The sequence below is a fragment of the Polypterus senegalus genome, chromosome 17 (assembly GCF_016835505.1).
Source record: "Polypterus senegalus isolate Bchr_013 chromosome 17, ASM1683550v1, whole genome shotgun sequence".
Classification (NCBI taxonomy): domain Eukaryota; kingdom Metazoa; phylum Chordata; class Cladistia; order Polypteriformes; family Polypteridae; genus Polypterus; species Polypterus senegalus.
Window position 1 is genome coordinate 95,589,219 of NC_053170.1, and position 18,590 is coordinate 95,607,808.

General features: G+C 42.4%; 1 protein-coding gene across 1 annotated transcript in view; it reads right to left on the minus strand.

The window, feature by feature from the left end:
* The window catches only part of tbc1d16 (TBC1 domain family, member 16), a 162,124-nt gene that overhangs the window by 8,725 nt on the left and 134,809 nt on the right, over positions 1–18,590 (minus strand). The window contains exon 11 of the mRNA XM_039740410.1: positions 3,970–4,116. Coding sequence (XP_039596344.1) covers positions 3,970–4,116 — 147 coding nt within the window. The remainder of the gene's footprint in view (positions 1–3,969; positions 4,117–18,590) is intronic.

The following is an 18,590-nucleotide window of genomic DNA, read 5'->3' on the forward strand; positions in this document are numbered from 1 at the left end:
GTGGAAACCGACTGAGGCGGTGTTTGGAAAATTAACAGTCAACGTGACTCACAGGTGCGTGTGGACTGTACACAGACAAAAGCGACTCAGGTAGGGAGTTGGGGGCGGGCAGTGCGTACTGAGCGGCGCCCGTTCAACCCCGCCCTTCGCTTTGAAGGAGAAGGCGCACCTCCGGTTTTCAGTCACGGACAATTGCATGTTGCTTCGTAGCGTGCATTGTTGCAATGTTACTTTTCTTGGTGGTTTATTAAATTACGGATTTTTCAAATGTGTATTTTTTCCTCTGTGCTTAAAAATCATTTAAAAAGCGGCCTGATTATGCGGCGTATGCTACGCCGCGGGTTGGCTAGTATATATATATATATATATATGACAACAACACTCATAACAGTGACAAAACAATTACATTGACAATCATGTGACGTTATTTTTAAAATGTTTCCTTTTCTTTTTCATAACTTCTTTAACACACTACTTCTCCGCTGCGAAGCGCGGGTATTTTGCTAGTACACTAATAATAGCAATTATTAAATAATGTGACAGATACTCATATAATAAACAATATTCAATCACAACAAATCAATCCTCCAACTTCCAGACGCCTTGCCACCCTTCCACCCAGCTCAGCTCGCCGTCTGGGAGCTCCCTCAGTCCTTTTATACACCCTGACCCGGAAGTGTTCCTAATCCCCAGTCCATGTGATTTTTTATCACTTCCGGGTCAGATAAAAAGTCCTTTTCTTCACCCCGGAAGCATGTCACGTCTGTCATCGTTCCTCCTATGACGCACTTCCGGGTTATAGGGCACATATGGCTCTTCGGTCCTCCCTGCAGCTCCCTCTTGTGGCCCCTGTGGTATCCAGCAGGATTGTGTATAAAAACTACATTGTCCATGACTCCCTGCTGGTCTTTGGGACACCTCCATACTGCAGGGAGGGTTCCATCTGGCGGCCTGGGGGTATTGGCCGGGATGAAAAGCCGACCATGGACCACAATAATTATAATAATAATAATAATTATTATTATTATGATTATTATTCAATAATTCCTCCCATATAAGTAACATTTCTCGAACTGCCTTCTTCCATCTCTGAAACATTTCTGGACTTCGTCCTGTTCTTATGCAACACCGACCTGAAGCATCAGTTAATGTCCGAGTCACCTCACGTATAGATTACTGTAATGCTATTCTATCTGGCATTCCACAAAAACGTACCCATCGCTTACAACTTCTTCAAAATTCTGCTGGCAGGATAATAACTTGCTGTTCTAAATCCACTGAACACATCTCACCGATTCTCTCTCAACTTCACTGGCTCCCTGTTAACTACAGAATACAATACTAAATACCGCTCTGAACATTTAAGGCTCTCCACGACCTCACTGATCTCCTCCAGACTGGCACTCCTCTCGCTCACTCAGATCCTCCTCTGCAGCTCGACTTTCTGTACCACACGTCAGCTCGAGCGTCTCTCCTGGTGCTCCTCAACTCGGGAATTCTCTTCCCTGTCATATCCGTCTGCTCGACTCAATGACACATTTTAAAACTGCCCTCAAAACTTATCTTTTCAAGCTGGCATATCAGTTATGAATTCTACACTGTTACTGCCAGTTATCTTTGTTTGTTTGCTAATTATTGCTTTTTGATTTATCATTCTCTTGTTTTAATTTTACTAATGTTGTTTAATTTTATTGTAAGGTGACCTTGAGTGCTTAGATTATAAAAATGGGATTTTCTAATGGAAAAATATAACCAAAACAATTGTACAGCCTTACCTATGAAATGTAATCCCCCGGATCTGGTTTGAAGCGTACAGCGGTTTGTAAAACTCCCAAGCGGCACATTATCCATGACTTCACTGCACGGCAGTGCCACTCGCAATATGGCGGCGACGTTGACGTACGACGCTGCTGATCATGCGGCGTCTAGTAATTCTATGTCTATGGAGCAGCATCTGCCGCAGGATTTCATTCTCTATGTTTCCTTCCCGTTTACCTCTCATTCCAGGGACATTATTTGATTGAGAGATACTTTTTGTGTAAGTTTTAAAAAAACTTCATAATTCAGTAAAAATTATCTTCAGACATTTGATTTAATTTTCAAATGTTTACCTTTGAAAAGATATCTTCGTTGTTGTGACTCTCTGGGTATGTTCAAATAAATAAAGATATATGGAATTTTAGCATTTATTTGTTATACAGTCATTACTGCCCAGCGTTGCATTATTACTCATTTTTTTGAGTAATTCAAATGAAAATTGGAGTAAAATAAAAATATTTTTGCCACTACTTATATTTAATCAAACTCATTTATTTTAGTTAAATTTGAGTAAATTAATAAATTAAGTTGACTCAATAGTGCAGTATATTAAAGCTACTCAAAAATATTGCTTGAAATGTGTTGCCTTATTATTTTTTTTAAGTACTTTTGACGCATTATTTTTTACAGTGTAGAGCAGATCTCAAAAATCTGCACACCGATAGCCGCGGTGGGATCTCCAACTGTAAAAGCTGGGATGGGAAGTTCGTCAACGTGACATCAAGTCGAGATTTGAAAGTCCCGAAACTCCTGCTCTCCACCGCACTACTTGGTCGCATTTTCCACGTGTTTCTGGTTCTCTGTGCGCAGAAAACCTTCTAACACTTGTACGAAATTTCACCTTAACAAGCTGTTGTGAATCGTGCACTATGAAATTTTTTTTTTCTCTCTTAAAATATTTTATAATGCAATATTTTATGGCGGTCTTTTGGCTCTAGCACCTTTCTGTGTTGGTATACTCACAGTTCCACGGTTCCTGAATGGAATGGTAAATTATTCACGGTACCGTGACATTATTTTGTTTTACAATTTGGCACTGACCCGTTATTACCCCCATTTAACGGTACACGTCTCCCAGTTCCTATGGAAGTTACGTACCACGACATCCCACTTTTGCGTCATCAGCGTGACCCTATGAATCTGGCGCAAAGAGTCTTTCGGTAAATGTGATTGGGAGAAAAACCTCGAATAAGCAAAACACGTGTTCATTTTTCGATCGTCTGGTTTCTACGGATTTCTGGTTTACGATTTGGTTTTGGTGCATTAGGTTTAGTCTTACGGTTTCGATTCATCTCTGGTCCTCCTTCACGTCTTCGGGAAGACTATTTCCAACTGTGTCCTCGTCCTCCCGTGGAAACCACTTTAAAAGTAACCATCTGGAACCGCTGATCCCTTGGTTCCTTTCACAGATTTTAACAATCTTTAGCCCTGTCAACTCTTAGTCTAACGTTGCTTAATCTGAAAAGATGCAACTCCTTTCATTTCTCCTCGTAACTCAAACCTCTCAGTCCTCATCAGCTTAGTCGTCCCACAAACCTCGACGCCTTATATGGCCAGACATTGAGACGCATTGAACAGATCTGGGGGTAGTTTCTTGAAGCGGAGAGTCTGAAGGCGCCAGACCAAAAAATAAAAGGAAAAACAGAAGAGATTTTAGAGGGTTCAGAAGTGATTGTTATCAAGTCAATAAGGTTTACTGGAAAAGGGAATAACGTGCCGCCCTGGCATCTCGAGACTGTTATTGCAAGAAAAACTGAAAATCAGGTGGAGGACTTGAGGGAACAAAGGTTACAGACGTCTGAGGTTTCGTTTTAAGCACTGAATTGTCTTCAGGAAGTTGAAAAGAAAAAAAAAACAAAGGGCAGGCCTGTAGTATTTTTAATCAGGAACTGTGTCAGGGATCAACAGACGAGCAGACAGCAGGGATGAAGGTCACCACTATCTCTGCGTCTCCTCCGCCGCGGCGGTCTGCTCACACACACACACACACCGAAAATAATTGGGTTTTCAAAATTCAGGCAGTGGAACACAAAGAATTACATGTATGGAAGGAACACCACAGCCTGTCAAATAAGCCAAGTCCGCTAGCCCGTGTTACACCAAAGTGAGAGCTCAGCGTCAACCCCACCGCGCACGGCCCACCGCACTCACCTTTCTGAGGACGATCTCCCCATTCATGTGCATGGCCAAGTTGCTAAAATGAAGCAGCATCTGGTCGGTGGCAAGTTGTTGCTCAATGACATCATCTCCATAGATGACTATAATTGCCACGCAGATAAACAGGTGGAAATAGTCAGTCTGGAACAACAAAACGTGAGGCACCATCATTAAAACAAATATCAGATAATGGAAAAGCAGATGACACAGCAACTTCACCGCAGGCTCTTTAATGAGACATAAATCAAAAATAAAGGCAATCAAAACATCAGCAGAGTGGCACTGGAAGAGTTTTAAAAGAGAAACTGTTATGCACACTGAAATCAAATCAAGATTGTCATTTTAAAAGGGCAAGAAAACTGCCCAATAAGTGAGATCTGGAAAATGGTGTAGACAAATCCATAAATAAAAGATACAATTACAGGGGCTCCATTAAGAGCTTTATTTGATTCTACTTAGCAGTCATCGTTTAACCTTTCTATTCCAAGCAGTCATGTTTTAAACTAATCCATTAAGTACTTCTGATGCTTTACTGGCTTTATATGTGCAGTCCCCCCCAATCCATCCAACCACATTATTTCACTTTATCCCTTTGTTGGACACCTTTGTTCCTTCAGGGATTTAAAGGTAAAAAGCAATGCAGTGTTCATGGATTATAGATAGACAGATAAGAAAGGCACTATATAAGATACATAGATAGATATGAAAGGCACTATATAGGATGGATTAGATAAATAGATATAAGAAAGGCACTATATAAGATAGATAGATATGAAGGCACTATATAGGATGGATTAGATAAATAGATATATGAAAGGCACTATATAGGATGGATAGATAGATATGAAAGGTACTATATAGGATAGATAGATAGATATGAAAGGTACTATATAGGATAGATAGATAGATATGAAAGGTACTATATAGGATAGATAGATAGATATGAAAGGTACTATATAGGATGGATTAGATAAATAGATATATGCAAGGCACTATATAGGATGGATAGATGGATAGATATATGCAAGGCACTATATGATACATACTGTAGATAGATATGAAATGCACTGTATAGGATAGATAGATAGATATGAAAGACATTATATAGGATAGATAGATAAATACTGTAGATAGAAATGAAAGGCACTCTATAGGATAAATAGCTAGAAAGAAATTAAATGCACTATGTGATACATAGATATGAAAAGTACTATATAGGATAGATAGATACTGTAGATCAGTGGTTCTTAAACTGTGGGGTAGGCCCCCCTAGGGGGGTGCGAAGTAACAAAAAGGGGGGCGCAAAGATGTGAAAAAGGAAAACAAGAATCAAAAATATGAAAAATACATCTATTGCAACCAAAACAAATGAACTTAAACTACATTCTAATACTAGAAAAATAAATATAGAGTTAGATAAATGTCAATAAAAGTTAAGTAGGTATAATAAAATATGCATCTATGATATATCATTAATTACAAAAGAACAAATTGGTATTAGTGGGCTCCTTTCAAAAAAACGTTAGGGGGGCGCAATTAAAACTGATGAAAACTCGGTTAGTAAATACGTAAAGGTTGAGAAACGCTGCTGTAGATAGAAATGAAAGGCACTATAAAATAGATAGATAGAAATGAAAGGCACTATATAATAGATAGATAAATACTGTAGATAGAAATGAAAAGCACTATATAAGATACATAGATAGATACTATATGAATAGATGGATAGAAAGAAAATAGGAGATAATAGATAGATAGATAGATAGATAGATAGATAGATAGATAGATAGATAGATAGATAGACTTTAATTTTAGCATAGTAGGCAGGATAGATAGATAGATAGATAGATAGATAGATAGATAGATAGATAGATAGATAGATAGATAGATAGATAGATAGATATTATGTATTTAGAGTAGAAGACATCTTTATCCAAGGCGACTTATAATGCAAATATACTGCCTTGCAGTAAGGAGACTGGGGTTCGTTTCCCAGGTGCTCCCTGTGTGCAGTTCTCCTAGTGTCCATGTGGCATTTCTCCCGGTGCTCCGGTTTCCTCCCACAATCCAAACACACGTCGTGGTTGAAGTGATCTGCTGATGCTAAATTGGCTCATGTTTGTGTCTGTGTGTGTTTGTCCAGAAATGGACCAGTGCCCTGCCCAGAGATCACTTGTGCTTCTCACTTGCTAGGGTAGGCTTCACCTTCTCCATGGCTTTTCTCAGGATAAGTGGGTTAGGAAAACGGACGAATAGAATGGGAAATATATAGTAGGTGCCATAGCAGTTCTGTGATTAGTGCTACTGCCTCAGAGCCCCAGGAGTCGTGTGCAGGCCAAGTCTCCTATCTGTGCGAGTTCTGCATGTTCTCACTGTTACAACCTTCTGGGCACCGCAGAGCGGCATATCTGAGCTTTAACTATGCTGCAACGATCCAGATACAACCCCACAGCTGCAAGATATTCATTTTTTGTTTTTTTATCACTGTTGTAAATGCCTGTGTTGGATGGATGTCTTCCTCGTGATTTCTGCCTTCAACCCCTGCCAGCAGGACACAACTCCCACAATCCATATCAGAAAAGTTCGGCTCGGTATAAAACACAGACAGAGTGGTGGATATTGCAGATGTGCCAAGTGTAGATGTTTGTGCCTTGATAAACGTCCAAGAATCTTTTCGAGTCGATGCTCTTGTTAGCGCCCATCATCTCAATTTACATTTGACCCCCTTGTGCCAGACAGGAATGTAATGTGTGCACAGTCGTTATTTAGCCTCCTTAGCGTTACACTTTTTTCTCGTAAAAACATGTAAAAAGCATTGCAATTTTCAGCTTGAAAAATTACATATTTATTAAATCTAATCTAATCTAATGCAAAACGTGCAAAACAGTAAAAACACAAAGTCATCTGAAGTGTGGAAAGTGCAATAATGACACAAAAAATAATAATGAATAATACGAGGGGGAGTCGAGCTAAAGTTAGAAAATGGGATTTATTAGAAAATGGACCGAACCGTAACAAAGCTGATCATGTCATTTCTCTATGTCGCCTCGACCCTCCTCAATCCCACCTGCCCGAAAGTGCCAGCAGAATAAAAGGTTTGGTCTCATCTTCGTCACCACTAGTGCAAGTTACTGTGACTTGCTGGTGACCAACGTGAAGCCTGCTCTTCGATCCAAGCGGTGGGGACTGCTGTCTCAAGGGGTCCTTATACTGCCAGACAATGGCCGCCTGACACACTGCTAAGAACACAGAGACTTGTCTGGGGAAGCTGAAGTTTGAGGTATCGCCACATCCTCCTTATTCGGCAGATTTGGCACCGTGGGATTTCCAGCTTTTTTGGACCACTTAAAAAAAAAAACACATTCAGGGGGGATGGTTGGGGTCATCAAATCAAGACAGACGACGACAACAATAATTTGGGTGCACAAATGGTGGCGAGGACAAGATGGAACTTTTTATTCTGCGGGCACTTCCAGGCATGTGGCACAAGTGCATTGTGAATGGGTGGAGAACCACATTGAGAAATGACATGATCAATTTTCTTAAGGTTCACTCCATTTTCTGATAAATCGCATGTTCTAACTTTAGCTTGACTCCCCCCGCATAATAATAATAATAATAATAATGCTAATACCGAATATACTGTCAAAATGTGTCATGTGTGTGGTATATCTTGAAGCACAAATGAAATGCACCATCCAGCGTCACAGTCGGGACCGTAGTAGTATGATTCCTTGCGGATTTTCTTTCCAGACTGATCAGCTTTTGAACAGCACACTGCACATGTGCGATTGACATGAGCGTCACTTTCGCGTTCGCGTTCCTCACAATTATTTTCGATTTCACTCTGTTCAATCTGTTTCAATTTCACCTCCCAAAGACGGACTCACTTTGTCATCACTGCTCGTATCGCGGTCGAAAGCTGCTGAAAAGCGTTTCTTACGAGATGCCATTATGAGGCTGGGCGAAGACGTGTCTGCACCGTTGCCTTGATAACGCTCGGGCCTGTCGCTTACCTGAGACACGCCCATATTGTCTCCCGAGCAACACTCGGCACTAAGCCTCGTGTCCCTTTTACAGCTGGAGTAATCCTCGGGTCTAACGCTTTCGCGAGACGTATCTGTACAGTTGCACGAGTGACGCTGGGGTCTAACGCCAAGGAGGTTAAAAGGGCACCCTTTATCAGTAAGCGAGAAAATGATCAGTTTGAACGTGGCGATGCAGACGAGCTCCGTTTCTAAAGTATACGTGAATGAGTTCAGAAATGTGTCTGTCTGCTAGATATCATTTACTGTCATGACATTTTGTAACTCGCTTCATTCAGACCAGGGAAACCAGGCTGGAGAACGTTCCAGATGGCATCAGGTGCAAGGCAGGAACAAACTCTGGATGGGGCGCCAAGCCATTGTGGTATAGCTTGTCCGCAGCTCCGAAAGAATGGCCGGGTTTTAAATAACCCATTGGCCCAGTCAGTGCGCATCCGCGGGGAGTTGATGAGGTAATTGGGGCGATTGCTTCATCGGCTTCCTGCGGTGCGTGATTGAGACCATGGAGCCGTATAAGTACGGGCTGGCATAGAAGAAAAGGAGAGATCGAGGAACACAGAACGGAGGACAGAGAAAAAGGAAGACGAGAGGAGAAAAGAGCTGGTGTGTGGGAGTGAGTGAGCGAGCGAGAGAGAGAGAGAGAGAGAGAGAGCAGGCTCACTGGGAGGAGTTCCCCGTAGGAGGAGTGTTTGGCCGACACTCAGTTAGTTGGAAGCAGTCGCTCCTTCACAGCATTCTCATGGTGCTGGAGTGTCCCAAGAAGGTGTTTGGCTCGCCACGTAAGGCCAAGAAGACAGCGGGAGTCAGGGAGGCTTGGGAGAGGGAGCCCCCAACGTCAGCGCCCTGGTCGCTGGGGAACCCAAGTCTCGGTCCAGGGGGAGCGGGGTACGTAGTCAGGGGACAGAAAGCTACGGGAGCAGGAGGAGAGTCAGCGGCACCTGTAGATATGGCGACTCCCCTGTTGCAGGGCCCTATATGGGGAGGAGCCTCCAACTAAAAGAAGAAGGCACTGGGCTTTTAAAAAAGGAGAGCTTCCAGCCTGTTGATTTTAACCTCGTTTTAAAGGATTACTTATTGATTTTTAACCTCCAATTATTGCACCCATTTTTATGGGTTATTTATTTATGGATTTAAGGAGCACTGCACTATGGACACAGTTTTGGTTTTGTTTTTAATAAAAGAACCTGGACACTTTTACACCATCCCCTTGCTACAAGTGTGATTTGTCCCCATCTGCCAGTTCATTACCGATGGTGTCGGGTTCGAGAGGCTCCCAAATGGGAAGAGGGCGCATGGAGCAGGACCTGCATCATCACAGCCATTGCATGGTGAACACTCTCACACACACACACACCCCAAACACACACTGGGGCCAATTTAGCGTCACCAATTCACCTGCACGTCTTTGGACGGTGGGAGGAAACCCACACAGACACGGGGAGAACATGCAAACTCCACAATGTGTGTTACTTTTTGTACTTCGTCTCCAGGGCAAACAAAGAATGGCTGCCACAGTCTTCCAAAGATAACAAATGTCAAGGAGAACATTCTGAAGCATTCTTGCATCTCGACTGGCATCTCGATGTTTGTTTTCATTGCAGGCAGCCATGTTTCATGAAAACGTTAAAATGACGGACCCGAACCTTTATTTTGGAGTATGGTTTTCTGTTGCACTATACATGGATATGTGGAGTGATATATGGTAGACCACGGAACCGGGAGCCATCGGAGCTAAGTTTATGTAATGAGGCGGGTGGGGCGGAGTGGTGGCTCTGAGGCTAGGGATCTGCAATGGCAATCGGAAGTGTCTCTACTTCGTTGGGTTCCTTGAGCAAGCCCCTTAACCTGCAATTGCTCCGTCCTGGGTATGACATTACTGCAGGGAATGCAGGGAAAATCCTGGTGGTTGGTGGCAGAATTGGCACTCCAGCCACCATAAAAAACCTCCTGGAGCTGAGATGTCTTACCATCTCATGACTGCACTCGGGTCCTAATTTGGGATCCTGAGTTGGGTTGTCATGTGATGGGTGCGGCAATGTGCTGTATCAGTTCCTATGTAATGAGATTCACAGCAGGAGGAGGACCCAGGACCCTAACCCAGGTATCTTTACTGCAGGGCAGCAGTGCTACCACTGTGCTGCTATGCCAATTGCACATCTGAAATTGTAAAAGGATTTTACTGGTATAAAGAGCTTTGCTGGTTCCCACCACCCTTTCAGCTTTTGCATACAGCATTGTTCTTGAGTTTTCTGCAAGGTTAAAGTTTAATGGCGGTTGAGGATGCTCATATCCTTCAAATCGCATTACGTTCTATCGCTTTGGTATTAAATGTCTAAAGAGGCTACACATTGAGCCGGGTGAAACATCTGTCCAGGCTAAAATCTTATTAAGACTTCCATAAAAGCTCTGCGCAATTTAATATGGGAATCATGGTGGTGTAGCTGATGGTGGCTACTCTGTGGATTCTGCGTCCTGGGCTTAAATCTCACCCATTGCATAGCTGCACTCGTGTCCTAATCTGGGATCCTGAGCTGGTTTGTCATGTGGTGGGTGCAGCAATGCGCTGTATCAGTGGTCCCGTCTGTGTGAAGTGGCATACAGAGAGAAACTGTTTATAGCTTGACCCTTTCTTTTTATAAATATTATCTCGATACTCACGACCACGGAATGAGGTGGTGCCGTGAAGACGCCAGTAGGAAATGACGACTGGGCTGCCTGGATCACGTTCTGGAGAGGGGTGCGTGCGGGCAGGTCACGTGGGAGTTTGGGAGGCTCACATGCCCGAGAGTGTAGCGTTGCCATCGTGCCGGCGTTTGCCGACGCTGTGAGAGAAGGAGTGGCAGGTTCGTTGCCGACTGGCCTAGGACAGTAGCATGAGGAAGAGTGAAAGACCCGAAAATAAATTCAGGAGAGTTACCTGAAAAGGTGCAAGTGCTGATAGCGCGCTGCCACTCCCAAAAATTCACTGAAGTTTGTCCGAGCTGTGGATCCATTTGCGTGTGTGGCATGCGCACACGCACCAATCGGGATCCCCGACTTCCCACCTCCGCCGTTATGACGAATGCAGAGTAAGTCGGAAGACGCAATTGTGTTATTTGCGACCTCCGCGCGTTTGCGCTACCCAAGTGGGTAAAGTAAACGTGGGTGCCATCTTGAAAGCTGGTGTTTCGACAACAAACGTTAACTAAAATACTTCTGTAGACCCGTTCAAAGAAGAATCCAATGAACAAGAAAGGCGTAAAAAGTGTGTTGTCACGCTCTTGGTCACAATAAATAGTACTAATTCTGCTTGGAAGTTGCAATGTACGAACAGCAGCGCGTATCAAGCTAACACGGATTGTTAGTCCATTACCGTTCATTCTGGTAATATTAACGTTTACCTTCACAATATTCAGTAATGTCTACAGTGGTGATTCCTTTAAAGTACTAGGGTGCTTTGCTCGCCAACCCCTGGGCTTACACTACACGCTACCCACTTCGCGTCTCTGCCGCTCGCGTTTGTGGATTTCACTTTCACCAAACAACAAAACTTTTAATTCTCGTGGATAGGCCTCTGCATTGGGAAGAAACACTACTACTACTACTTTTCCCGGATGGCAACACAAATTAGACGATCTACAAGTCTCCCACTTAAACTTTAAAGCCGAACAATATCTGTATACTTTTGTCATATCACCCATGTCCATAAATTCGATCTCTTTTCGACGTTCCATTATTTCACCGAGTAATAATTTCCGTTTGTTAGCACTAATGCGATCTTTACTATCAGTTTTTTGAGACTTTCGAATTTTTGTACTTTCACAATCTCTAACCTGCTCTGCGTGCGTATCGCACCAACATTTTTGAACCTCTTTACGGCGTTCTACTTTATCTTCTACTCTTTGTCTTTTATTTCCGGTGCCGCTTGGAGCTGATATTGCAGGAACTGTGTCCGACAATAGCATTCACACGAATGAGAAGTGATTGGACCGTGGGTGTGGTTGTCAGTGTTTGAGAGGAGGGCGGGACTTGTCAAAATCTCTTGGCAAAAAGTCTCGTCTCGCGGGACCTGAAATTATTTCCGAGAAAGTCTCGTCCCAGGATTTCCTTTTATAATGGAGAGAAATTCTTCTAGTAAACAAAGTAAACCTAAGAAGCGTTACTGAACTTAAGTCTAGTTTATACTCGGGGTGTTAGGTCGTCACGCGGTGAAAATGACGTCAGATTTGGAGACATGCCCAGGTTTGCGTTACACGCTGTGGGCAGAAATTCCACTAACTATGCAGCATGGGGGATGCGATGGGCGTATATCCAAAAACGGCGAATTTCGTGGAGAGGCTGGTTACATGGGTGCCAGGGGCTGATTATGACATAACAGGTCATCAAAACGCAAGAAAGACATGGGAAGACATTTGAAATGCATCTGCACATCACGTTGGGACGTTGGTTCCCCGCTTTTGATCGATTAGGTCTAGCACTCTCCTTAAAGTTAGTAACAACCAACACAGCTCTTCATCCATAAGCAGGGTCTCACATCCTCTGCGGTGACCCAACGCAGTCACTTACTGACCAGGAGGATATCAACGCACCAATCGAATGGGCCGCAACAACTATAAATGTGACTTTGTTGTTCACTGCGCATGCAATTTGTGGTGTGATCTGTGCACCAACGTCACGAGGTTAAGTATAATCCAGGCTTTACCATTCGCGGTGTATGTCGCCATTTTTGATTGACAACCTAATCTGAAGTTGGACAAACTCGGAACCTGAGAGACCAGCCCCAAATTTGTGAGTCTGGGGTGTGTTTTCTTTCCATTTTCCAAATCGGGGGCCGGAAATCGAAAACGTTAAAATGACGGACCCGAACCTTTATTTTGGAGTATGGTTTTCTGTTGCACTATACATGGATATGTGGAGTGATATATGATAGACCACGGAACCGGGAGCCATCTGAGCTAAGTTTATGTAATGAGGCGGGTGGGGCGGAGTGGTGGCTCTGAGGCTAGGGATCTGCACTGGCAATCGGAAGGTTGCTGGTTCGAGCCCCGTAAATGCCAAAAGTGTCTCTACTTTGTTGGGTTCCTTGAGCAAGGCCCTTAACCTGCAATTGCTCCGTCCTGGGTATGACGTTACTGCAGGGAATGCAGGGAAAATCCTGGTGGTTGGTGGTCGAATTGGCACTCCAGCTACCATAAAAAACCTTCTGGAGCCGGAAATCGAGAGTTTCGAGTTTTAGTCGAGCGCAGCATAGATTCTTGATTGAAGCATCCAGCCATGCGGAAGTGGAGGGGGATGGTGACGTGTAGGCTAGGGATTGGCTACAAAAATCTCGGGAACGTTTAAAGTGGAACTGATGATAATAATTCTTTGCATTTATATAGCGCTTTTCTCACTACTCAAAGCAATTGCAGGTTAAGGGCCTTGCTCAAGGGCCCAACAGAGCAGATTCCCTATTGGCATTTACGGGATTCAAGCCGGCAACCTTCCAATTGCCAGTGCAGATCCCTAGCCTCAGAGCCACCACTCCGCCTCTACCGGGTTGTATCTCTTCGTCTCCTCGTCACTTCATCTTCTCGTCAGTTTTTATCTGTTTGTTTGATGATCTGTGTCGGTATCTGGAAGGTTGCACGTTCAAACCTCATTACTTCCAGAAGGGATCCTACTCCCCTGGGCCCTTGAGCAAGGCCCTGAACCTCAAACTTGTTGTACAATGGTTGACGCGGTGCTCTGACCTCCAAAGGTTATCATGCACAATGACAATTTCCCCCTCTGGGATTAATAAAGTGTATTACATCAAAAAATCAAAATCAAAAAACCATCTTCTCGCCATTTCGTCTATCAGTTGTTCAGTGTGGCTGTTGCTAGGAACCTTCTGACTGCTCACGTTGGAGAGAAGGTTGCCTGGTGTGGAGTCCTCCGACTTGCCCGGTGGAGTGGAGGCAGAACACGTGGTGAGCTAGTCGTTTGGTTTTCGTCAGAGATTCTTCGCTTTCTTCCCTGTGGAGTGGAGGCATTGATCAAGTCGTGAGCTCGTCCCTAATCCTGAACCTGGGATATGATTAGCTTACAGAAAGGAGGGTGAAGATCGATTATATTGAGTTTGTGAGTCCGTGTCTCTCCATCTCTCTCTCCTGATCTCTCAGTCATGAACTACAAGATGACTTTGTGAAGTTTGCAGCTCATCCTCATCAATTGCTTTTCTCCTTCATCCCCAAGGATGTACTGGTTAGATGTGGATGCTGTGTGGGTGTGGAATGAACATCCGACGCCCGGTTTGAGGGACGTTTCCTGACTTGTGCCCGATGGGCTCTGGCCCACGGCGACTCTGAAGAGGGTTTAAAAATTTCTTTCATGATGAAAAATAACAATAGATTTATTTGAATTATATTCAAATTTGAAGAGATAATAACATACATACTCAAGACGATTATTACCCTAGAATCCATTCAAAGGTGAAGAAAGTCTTGAAATGTCACTCGTATATCAATTAACTTCATGATTATTATGAACAATATTTTTTGTGGTAGCTTCCGGATAAATGACATACTCTGTCACAATCTGTAATTAGAGCTCTGAGAATTCCACAGGTAAGCAGTGATGGCATAGCGTAATTACTGATTTGTCTTCCCAGCTTGACATTTCTTCTACCTCTGCAGCAAGGCTGTGATTAAACCTGCTGAGCTTCTGTCTTTCCTGAATTTCCGTAGCTTTACAGTTAGACAGAAGCATCAATTTTTTCCCCCTGTTTCCCTTTTTTTTTTTTTTTAGACTGGTTTTAAAGAGACAGGAACGTGAGGTCCTTGAACAGATCTCCCCAAAGAGACTCGTGAAATTAAACGAGAAAGACGGCAAGTCTTAAATGTTTCAGCCTGCATAGCCGTGATGGTGATGAAACGGGAAAGCAGGAGGCTCAACAAATGACTCACTTCACAGAGGGCCGTCATCAAGACAGACATTATAGCTGGGGATGATGTCAAAGGGGAATGAAAAGGCTTTTAATAAAATCTAATGACAGCCATTGATCACTTGCTGGCTTCATAAATCCAATTATGATGTACAAGTGATGGCCGTGGACTGAAGGCATCAAAAATGTTTGCACTTCTTGCTTAGGGGTTCCTTTTATGAGTGTGTTGTGCTGTTACAACAAATGTTGTGTTTGCCAAAGAATGAATGAGAAAATCGAATGCTTGTTATAAGGTACACCGACTCTCTGCTGTTCTTCTGTTGACCGCTGTGATTATCCTTTATGAACATTTGAATTTAACCAAACATACACACAATATATCTATGTGTATATATGCAAATATATGTATATATACTTTATATATGTATATGTATATATATGTATATATATATATATATGTGTGTGTATATATACGTATGTATATGTGTATATATGATTAATATATGATGATGATGATATATAAGATGACTTTCCATATATATATATGGAAGAGAAGGTCCGTGATACGGTTTGCAGCTGGAAATCCACAAAGGGAGAAAATAAATCACGTATCATAAAGTAGTTTTTATTCCTGAGCTTTCAGCGCCTACCAGGGGCCTTCATCAGAGGATAATGCTGAGACTTACAAGAATCAAAGGCAATATATAGAAAAAAGTTCTATGCAGTTCTTGCCCAGCGGTATACATAGGACAACATCAAAAAAGAATCACAACACGTATACAAGAACATCGCAACGCCGTCAGAAGAAAGGACTCACGATCACTGATCTATATGCATACCAAATCAACAGGACATACATTTAACTGGGACAATGTACAAGTAAGATTTAAGCCCAGCACTAAAAGTGGCAGAGAGCTGGCTGAATATTAGCTATTAAATGAGAACGCCATCAACAGACACTTGGACATAAATATGCAAACTTAAGAAGAACATGTTCATAATAAATAAAACTTTACAACCAATACCCCCAAATCACACTGATTTAGCACCCCCACCTCCCCCCTCCATGTAATTTATTTTCTATATATTGCCTTTGATTCTTGAAAGTCTAAGCATTATCCTCTGATGAAGGCCCCTGGCAGGGGCTGAAAGCTCAGAAATAAAAACTACTTTATGATACGTGATTCATTTTTCTCCAGCTGCAAATATATATATATATATCGTGTCACGCACGTGCGAGTAGGGGCCGTGGACGGACCTAAATAAGATCGGAAAGTCATACGCCAGGAGGGAGTGCTAACCTTTCTCTCTTTGTTTCTTACAGAAGGAAAGATGCACCGCCGCCATGAGCCTACCTTCAACAGTTCCCGCAGTACACTACTTCTGCCCTTCCTCTGTCTGCTACCTATGACATCATCAATCCCATCATCCATCTCGGTTCCTTTCCTGGCATACCTCTACTTCCGGCCCCTCCTACATAAATACTCCTCCGCCGCCATCTTTGAACTGTTATACACTGAAGTGATTTCATGTACTTGACCGTGGCAACTAATTGCTATATTTTGTTTATTTTTTACAGCATACGGGGCCGGAAACCCCAAACCTTTATGCTTGTTTCTCATTCCTTTACAATATATATATATATATATATATTAGCCTAGTGCATACGGTGACTAAATGCCTTCAGAGTCACATAAATGTAAGGTGCCCCATTAGAGAGAGCCGGGCATGGGAGAAGCAGTGACATCAGTAATATAAATGGAGTCAATCTCGAAACTTGTCATTCATTCAGGAATCAGCCTCTGGAGCAGAAGGATTTCACCCAGAACTCTAACAACCTAGATAGCAACATATCAGATGGTGGAGCTGCCCCCTTTGTCTTCTGCTTGTTTTCATTGCAGGCAGCCCCGTTTCATTAAAACAATAAAACAAGGTCCCCAACTCTTATTTTGGTGTATGGTTTTCTGTTTCACTGTATATACTCAGTACACAGTATATACTATACATGTATGCTTATGTGAATTTTGTGATTGCCAAAGGATGGATGGATGGATGGATAGATAAATAGAAATGAAAGGCACTATATAACAGATGTAGATAGATAGAAGCAAAATACACTATATGATAGATGTGAATAAATAGATAGAAATGAAAGGCATTATATAATAGACAGATAGATGTGAAAGGTACTATTAGATAGATAGATAGATAGATAGATAGATAGATAGATAGATAGATAGATAGATAGATAGATAGATAGATAGATAGATAGATAGATAGATAGATGGATGGATGTGAAAGGCACTATATAACAGATGTTGATAGATTAAAACAAAATACACTATATGATAGATGTGGATAAACAGATAAAAATGAAAGGCACTATATGATAGATAGATTCTTAAAACAAATGGAGTTGCTTTAAACACAGTCAGGCAGACAGACATACTGATAGATAGATAGATGTGAAAGGCACCTTAAAACATTATATATTATGCATGGATATGATGGGCAATATATACTAGCATAGACCACAGGACCAGGGGGCCATCTGAGCTGTGTTTCACATATTATTATATTTGCGGCTATATTTTCTACAGCCTATGTTAGTGAGATTCACAGCACTGTGTGTTGTGTGTTGTTCAGGCGTGTAAGTCACTGTGCTGTTTCATTGTGCATGTGGCAATAAATTTGAACTGGACTGATTGCACATAATTACATTTTTGGTCAAACCAAAACCAGAGTGCCACAGATAAATAGATAGATAAGCTGAATTATTTGATTATGTGTTTCCAATTAATTTCAGCAGGCCAATACAGTCTCATAGGATGCAATAAATGGAAGTGACATCTTCCAAAATAAACAAGTGCAAAGAATCTCTGTCCTAAAAGGCAAAACTCTGAATTTAATTGAGTGTGTCAGCTAAGCTGGGTTTTTTAGGGCATTGCTCGTATTCCGATGCCACAGGGATGTGACCTTTTTGCCCTGAGATCGGCTGTCGCTCGCTCCTCAGGTGAAAATCAGAATATTCTAATAAGAACTGCGGACTGTGATTTTTTTTTTTTTTTTAGTTTTATTATTACCACTGAGACATTTCTTTCTCTGAACCTGCAAAATATCGATCTAAAATAATTATTAGCTACTGCAATAAACCTAGATATCTGTATTTAAGTGATTTAATAGATGAACTAAAACTGCAGCAGCCTACACTTCAACATGCAGTGTCTGAAAATAGAATTTTCAACAGCTGTTACTCAAAATGAAAAATATTCATAAAAGAATGAATGTAAAAGAAAGCAGCAGTTTGGACCCCCTGGACATGTTGTACAGTAGATTATTTCAAATTTTAATCTGTTTAACTTTGTAGCCAACAGGGTCATCTGTAGTGGAAATCCTGCCACTAGCAGGAATGAATGAAGGAGCTGATGTGCAGATTATGCCACAAACTGATGTTACAGCTGACTGCTGCCCCCCCACCCCAATCCGTTTCAGAAGATAACGTGGTCACATGGCTTACCACCGGCTGACCTGTTTCTGTGCTGCCAGGAGACAAAGCCTTTCTTAAAGGGACACTGGCCCATTCCTGCCACTCGGCTCCTCATTATGTGATGACCTCACTGAAAGACGGGATGAGCGTTCGCTATTGTGAGAGCAAACACTGGCCCTAAATCATACAAATGTGTCAT